At 38.5% G+C, this 7,820-nt stretch overlaps 1 protein-coding gene and 1 pseudogene across 4 annotated transcripts in view; one reads left to right on the plus strand and one right to left on the minus strand.

Annotated features, from left to right (window-relative positions):
* Window positions 1–7,820, plus strand: part of JMJD1C (jumonji domain containing 1C) — a 310,806-nt gene that overhangs the window by 290,800 nt on the left and 12,186 nt on the right. For all 3 annotated transcript variants that reach the window (XM_012002668.1, XM_012002670.1, XM_012002669.1), the window contains 4 exons: window positions 874–1,042; window positions 1,604–1,694; window positions 2,580–2,710; window positions 3,743–3,865. In XM_012002668.1, the coding sequence (XP_011858058.1) occupies window positions 874–1,042; window positions 1,604–1,694; window positions 2,580–2,710; window positions 3,743–3,865 (514 nt within the window). The remainder of the gene's footprint in view (window positions 1–873; window positions 1,043–1,603; window positions 1,695–2,579; window positions 2,711–3,742; window positions 3,866–7,820) is intronic.
* LOC105527853 overlaps window positions 2,123–7,820 on the minus strand; it is a 26,062-nt pseudogene continuing 20,364 nt past the window's right edge. Inside the window, exon 2 of the transcript XR_001004275.1 lies at window positions 2,123–2,154. The product of XR_001004275.1 is annotated as a 40S ribosomal protein S3a pseudogene (transcript). The remainder of the gene's footprint in view (window positions 2,155–7,820) is intronic.

Below are 7,820 nucleotides of genomic sequence, written 5' to 3' on the forward strand. Positions count from 1 at the left end.
AGGCAGGAGAATGGCGTAAACCCGGGAGGCAGAGCTTGCAGTGAGCTGAGACCGGGCCACTGCACTCCAGCCTGGGTGACAGAGCAAGACTCCGTCTCCAAAAAAAAAAAAAAAATCTAGCTAGAGATTATTCTGCTTTTGTGGTTCCTAAATTTTAATTATCTTAACTATCTTATTATTTAATTATCTTAATTAGTTTAAGAATACTAATAATCACTTAGATTTTTTGTTTGTTTCTGGAGACAGGGTTTTGCTGTGTCGCTTAGGCAGGACACAAACTCGGGCTCAAGCAATCCTCCCACCTCAGCCTTGGGAACTGGGACTACAAGAATGCATTGCCACACCCAGCCTAGTAAATATCATTTTCCAGAAACTTTTACGTCATAGCTTACTGTGTTCTCTGTATTCCAGAATTCTGCTTCATTAGAATACAGGAATTTGTTTAAAACCTGAGAATAATATATCAGATGTTCTTAGATATGTTTTTATATATCATTTATTGTTGTTTTAGAAGCTGCAAATCTTCCATTACTGGTTTCTGCATTATTAGAAAGCTGTTAGGGAATTTGGGTGGAGAGGACATGTACCCCCCACCACCAAGTGTAAGAAAGCTTTGAGGGGATTTGAATTTATATAATTTCAAAGGAGACACTCACTCTCAGAGAATCACTCATTAGGCTTGAAATTTAATAGTTTCAGCTACTGAACAGGCTGAGGTGGAAGGATTGCTTGAGCCCAAAGGGTTACAGTCAGGTGTGATGAGGCCGCTGCTCTCCAACCTGGATAGGAGAGCAAGACTCTGTCTCAAAAAAAAACAAAAAACAAAGTCTATGTATCTTTTAACTGTTATCTATTTATCTATTTATTTATAAGCCTGCAGTGGTTTCTGGTGTGCATAAGAAAATGAACATTAGCCTATGGAAGGCGGAATCAATTAGTCTTGATTTTGGAGACCACCAAGCTGATCTCCTGAACTGCAAAGATAGCATCATTTCAAATGCCAATGTTAAGGAATTCTGGGATGGTTTTGAAGAAGTTTCAAGTATGTTCGTTTTTATTTTACTATTTTCTCCATCATACTCCTTCAAAATGATAAATTCCAAATGTAACTTAACAGATTTTAAGTCTTTGAAATATCTGTTTTACGTTGTTGTCTAATAAAAAGAAACAAGTAATTGGAAACAAAATACTGGGTCCCAATCCCTGTCTCTACCACTAATTTCCTTTGACCTTAAAGATGCCGTTTATACTGTTTTACTTACGGAGAAATGTTTGACAGTTCCATAAGCTTGTGAAAATTGAATTATTTATGTAAAACTCTTTGAAAATTAAAAGTGTAAATGTAAGATTGTAATGTTACCAAGATTTTTAAAAACAATTTTTGAGATATTACAAGTGGGTAATTTAATGAATTCTGTTTATGTAAAAAAGGAATAAAGGTTTTAATACTGCATAAGTACATAAGTCAATAAGCAAGCATTCATTAAGCATGTAATGTGCAACAATCAAATCATTCATTCATTTACATTTCTTTCTCTCCAAATGTTAATAAAGATAAAAAGGCAGAAATTACCCTTTTAGTAATTAACTGCATTCTTTATAGAACGGCAGAAAAACAAAAGTGGAGAAACAGTTGTTTTAAAATTGAAAGATTGGCCTTCAGGAGAAGACTTCAAGACTATGATGCCAGCAAGGTTTGAAACTTTTCATTTTGACTCGACTTTTTGAGATCAAGCTGAGACTATCCCCAGAGATAGAATAAGTAACTGTAAATGTGACCTGTAGACTTTTTCTTCCTCAATTAAAAATAAATAACTTGAGGCTGAGTGTCATATAGTGGCTCACACCTATAATCCTAGCTCTTTGGGAGGCCAAGGCGAGGGGATCGCTTGAGTCCAAGATTTGGAGACCAGTCTGGCCAATATGACAAAACCCCATCTCTACGAAAAAATACAAAAATTAGCCAAGCATGGTGGCAGGCATCTGTAGTCCCAGCTACTCGCGAGGCTTAAGTGAGAGGATCACTTGAGCCGCGGGGGTGGGGGCTGCAGTGAGCTGAGATCATGCCACTGAACTCCAGCCTGGGTGACAGAGTGAGACCCTGTCTGACTGATTGATTGATTGATCGATCGATAGCAAAACTGAGTTGGTAGCCTCAGCATTTGATTGAGTGATTGATTGATTGATTGATAGCAAAACTGAGTTGGTAGCCTCAGCAGTGGGGAAGTCTTTATGTTAGGGCAGTGAAGGAAGAATGTTCACGTTGAAGAGGCTGGGCGCAGTGGCTCACGCCTGTAATCCCAACACTTTGGGAGACCAAGGCGGGCAACAAGAGTGAAACTCTGTCTCAAAAAAAAAAAAAAAAAACACAGCACCCTGTTTAGGACCTCCCTTCTATTACAGCTTTTAATGGTTAGAGAGGCAGAATTGCTATTTTAGTCAGTATCACTTGAGTCAAGGAAAATTGTTACCTGTCTTATGGAAAGGTAGTCTGGTGTTTTGAACAACTTGAAAATTATGTATGTGAAAAGACTTATCAATGCAGATCTTTATAAGAAGGCAATGTTGTTATTCTTCAGATACGAAGATCTTTTAAAAAGTCTGCCATTGCCGGAGTATTGTAATCCAGAAGGAAAATTCAATTTGGCCTCTCATTTGCCAGGATTTTTTGTACGTCCTGATCTAGGACCCAGGTTGTGCAGTGCTTATGGTAGGTATATATTCACATTTCTCCTATGTAGGAATTATATTGGATTTTTAAAAATTTTTGTTCAGGCCAGGCACAGTGGCTCACGCCTGTAATCCCAGCACTTTGGGAGGCTAAGGCAGGTGAATCACGAGGTCGGGAGATCGAGACCATCCTAGTCAACATGGTGAAACCCTGTCTCTACTAAAAATACAAAAATTAACCAGGCATGGTGGCGTGTGCCTATGGTCCCAGCTACTCAGGAGGCTGAGGCAGGAGAATTGTTTGAACCTAGGAGGCATGAAGGTTCAAGTGAGCTGAGATTGCGCTACTGCACTCCGGCCTGGGCGACAGAGCAAGACTCCATCTCAAAAAAAAAAAAAAAAATTTCTGTTCAAGGATGGGCATGGTGTCTCATGCCTATAAATCCCAGCACTTTGGGAGGTCAAGGTGGGTGGATCATGAGGTCAAGAGAATGAGACCACCCTGGCCAACATGGTGAAACTCCATCTCTACTAAAAATAGAAAAATTAGCTGGGTGTGGTGGTGTGCATCTGTAGTCCCAGCTACTCGGGAGGCTGAGGCAGGAGAATTGCTTTAACTTGGGAGGCGGAGGTTGCAGTGAGTCGAGATCGTGCCACTGCACTGCACTCCAGCCTGGCAATAGAGCGAGACTCCTTCTCAAAAAAAGAATTTCTGTTCGTACAAATTGTCTAATGATTTGTAGTTTTTACTAAATCTGTTCTTTTAATCCATCCTTTTTTCTATTAAGCAACATTTTAGGAATTAACAGCCAAAATATAGTTAAGTACCTGCTAATTGATTTTTTGTTAATTTGATTTTTAACCATAGTACATTTTATTATAATAGAAATGTAATTATTGAAATAATAGGGTGTTTTATAGATTGTGACTTTTGGAACAGGTTTTTGTAATAAGGAAACTAAAATTCAAATTATAGTTAAATTATGCAGATAGAGCTAATTTGGAGGGATATCTGATTATACTATTATATATATAAAGTATTTTGTCAAGTAAAATTTTGTTTTATACACAGGTGTAGTTGCTGCTAAAGATCATGATATAGGAACAACAAATCTCCATATTGAAGTTTCTGATGTTGTAAATATTCTAGTCTATGTTGGCATAGCAAAAGGAAATGGCATTCTCTCAAAAGCAGGTAACTTAAAGAATAAGTAGTCTTTGAAATAACAGTTGAATAATCACATTCACTAGTATCGTCCAGAATATCAGCTTCTGAGTTAACAGTGAAGATTTCAAAAAGAATTGCAATGGATGTAGGGGCATTTTAGCCCTTACTACTTGAAGATTGAATAATTTTCCTATTTTTTTTTTTTTTATCTAAGTGAAATTTTAATTTTAAAAGTGAATATTTTAACTTCTTTTCTATCAGTAAGTATTGTGTTGATGAAAATACACTGTTAAGCTCACTTGTAAACATTTATTGAGGACGGGCGCAGTGTCTCATGCCTGTAATCCCAGTACTTTGGGAGGCCGAGGTGGGTGAATCACCAGAGGTCAGGAGTTCGAGACCAGCCTGACCAACATGCTGAAACCCCGTCTCTACTAAAAATACAAAATTAGCTGGGCATGGTGGTGCATGCCTGTAATCTCAGCTGCTCGGGATGCTGAGGCAGGAGAATCGCTTGAACCCAGGAGGCGGAGGTGGCTGTGAGCTGAGATCGTGCCATTGTACTCCAGCCTGGGCAACAAGAGCAAAACTCCATCTCCAAAAAAAAACAAAAAACAAACCAACAAGAAAACATTTATTGAAGCATAGAAACTAAGTCCTAGGGTTCTAAAGATGATTAAAATATGGTTTGTGGCTCATTCTTTTTGCCCTCCAGTAAAAAGAGGAAGAAGGGGGTTTTTAAGTGGAAGTAACCTCTTTCTATCCAGTACATAGGTTTTCATTTCTGTCCCCTGAATTTCTTTTTGAAATCATGCTCTGTCAGTTATTCCCTTCTTTATAAAGACATAGATACAATCTTAGGCCCTTAACATTTTCTTCTTCATTGGCTTTTTCTCTGTACAATAAAAGCAAAGTCTAATTATTTTTTCTTTCTCGAAAGAAAGCCTCCTTTAAACCTTTCCATCCTATTGCTTCTACCTCATAAGAAATATTTTACCATCTCTGTCACTTTCCTTTTACATTTCAGTTCATTGCAGTCTTATCCCATACTGGTCTGAAATTACTATTGCTACTGCTGTCACTCACACATATTTGGATAATTCAGTGTATCTTTCTGGTTCATTTATTACTAACCCTTGTCTATAATAAATGGCACCGTTAATCACAACCTCTTTGAATATAGTCTTCTGCTTCTGTGATGCCACTTCTGATTCTGACACTTTATGGAGTTGGAGACTTCTTTGGGGTTTCAGATGTTCTCTACCTTTTCTACTTCACATACACTTTCTGTGAAATTCTGTGGATGACATCCAGCTATGAAATAGATCATCAATTTTATATCTGGATCCCAGAATGGATCTATAGCTTAATGGCTAGGTGCTGGGGACATAGGATTCATTATAGTATTCACTCTACTTTTGTATACATTTGACAATTTTATAATACACAACCTAAAATACATCAAAACTGTAGAAACTCATTTTTACATTATGCTACTCAGCTTTTTAACTGACACTATTGACTATAATAGGTGACCACTCCCATCCGCCAGAGATTTGAGAGTCAGTGGGTACACTTGAGTTATAGTCTGAGCGCTGCCACAGAAATGTGACCTGTGGTTCAGATTATTTATCCTTTCTAATCCTGTGATGCCATGGAGTTATATCCTTTGTATCTCATTATAGTTTGTTCAGATCTTGCCCTGTAGCACTTAGAAATTACAATATAGAAGTTAACCTGCTTTCCTCCATTACTATTCATTCATGTCCTTAAAAGCTAGAACTTTCTTCCTCATCTTGATTTATGCATATCCCCCAGTGTCTGTTTCTAGCATATTTCTTTTGAGAAAATTTCAGGAGAATGTCAACATTTTAAATAATCTTTGGCTCTCTTTCTTTATCTAAAAAGTTTTTGTCACTTTTTATAGGTGGTCACAAACAACGTTTTAGGGTTATAATAATGTTTCAAACACATTGAAAAATACTTAAAAGATCATGCTTTTTTCCTCCATCTGTCATGTGTCTCTTACCTCCATGTCTTCCTGGCAAACTCCTGTGTTCATTCTTTCAAATGTAACTCAGATTATCATTCACCCTAGAAGTCTTCATTAAAGAAAGTAAACTTACTCTACTCTAGCCAGTCGTTCTCTTTCTTATGATGCCGTCCCCGCCTCATGTACTTTTAATTTGCAGAGCAATAAAATTTAAAGGAAGAAAGTCAGAAAACCAATTCAAAGTTTCCAGCTTTTAATTTTGTTAAGAAAACAGATTTTAAAAACATCAACTGTCATTTTTTAAAGAGAACATTTTAAACTCTCTCTACAAGAAAAATACACCAAGTGCAGTGGCTCATGCCTGTAATCCCAGCACTTTGGGAGGCCAAGGCGGGTGAATCACTTGAGGTCAGGAGTTTGAGACCAGCTAGCCAACATGGTGAAACCCAGTCTCTACTAAAAATACAAAAATTAGCTGGGCGTGGTGGTGTATGCCTGTAATCCTAGTTACTTGGGAGGCTGAGGCAGGAGAATTGCTTGAACCTGGGAGGTGAAAGTGGCAGTGAGCCAAGATCGTGCCATTCCACTCCAGCCTGGATGACACAGCAAAACTCCATCTCAAAAAAACAAAAAAGAGAAAGAAATCAGAGTAAAGGATGATTTTTTTATGATCAACTTTTTACATTGCCCGTAATTTTTTTTTTTTTTTTTTTTTAACACCACGACTGGGAAAAAACTTGGTCACAGATAACACTGGAGGACCTAACCTCTCTCTGTACCCTTTGTACTGATATGATTGCACTTACCACAATGTGATGTTTATTTGTCTAGATTTATTAGGACCCTCTTTAACTCCATGAGCTCTTGAATGGATCTTTCTTAATTGTAATCCCCAACTTCCTAGGACAGTGCCTGGCACATAGTAAACACTTACTAAATGTTTCAATTAAGAAGTGCTTGCAGCTGGCCAGGTGCAGTGGCTCACACCTGTAATCCCAGCACTTTGGGAGGCCGAGGTGGGTGGATCACCTGAGGTCAGGAGTTCAAGACCAGCCTGACCAACATATAGTGAAACCCCATCTGTAGTAAAAAAATACAAAAATTATCTGGGCATGGTGGAGCATTCTTGTAGTCCCAGCTACTTGGGAAGCTGAGGCAGGAGAATCGCTTGAAGCCAGGAGGCGGAGGTTGCAGTGAGCTGAGATCGTGCCACTGCGCCCCAGCACTCCAGCCTGGGCAACAGAGTGAGATTCTGTCTCCAAAAAAAAAAAAAAATGCTTGTAGCTAAGTTTGAATGTAAAAAAGACATTACTGTCACAAAAATTAGGAAACATCTGATGTATACTTTGTAGCAGGTAACAGCTTTCTTTAAAAAGTTTTATGCAAGTGATAACGTGGTTTTGACTGAGTTGTTTTGCTCAAGATAATGGCTTCTAGTTCCATCCATGTTGCTGCAAAAGACTTGATTTTTCTTTTTCTTTTTTCTTTTTTAAAGACAGGGTCTCCTTGCTCTGTTGCCCAGGCTGGAGTACAGTGGCACAGTCTCAGCTCACTGCAGCTTCAACCTCCTGGACTCAAAAGATCCTCCCACCTCAGCCACCAGAGTAGCTGGGACTACAGGCAGGTGCCACCATGCCTGGCTAATTTTTTTATTTTTTTGTAAAGACGGGTTTTACTGTGTTGCTCAGGCTGGTCTCAGACTCCTGGACTCAAGTGATCCACTCACCTCGACCTCCCAAAATGCTGGAGTTACAAATGTGAGCCACCTACCCAGCAATGATTTCATTTTTATGGCTAAATAGTATACCACTGTGTATATACATCACATTTTCTTTCTTTCTTTCTTTCTTTCTTTCTTTCTTTCTTTCTTTCTTTCTTTCTTTCTTTTTTTTTTTTTTGAGATGGAGTTTTGCTCTTGTTGCCCAGGCTGGAGTGCAGTGGCATGATCTTGGCTCAGTGCAACCTCCACCTCCCGGGTTCAAGCGATTC

The sequence above is a fragment of the Mandrillus leucophaeus genome, unplaced genomic scaffold (assembly GCF_000951045.1).
Source record: "Mandrillus leucophaeus isolate KB7577 unplaced genomic scaffold, Mleu.le_1.0 Scaffold694, whole genome shotgun sequence".
In the NCBI taxonomy this organism is placed as follows: domain Eukaryota; kingdom Metazoa; phylum Chordata; class Mammalia; order Primates; family Cercopithecidae; genus Mandrillus; species Mandrillus leucophaeus.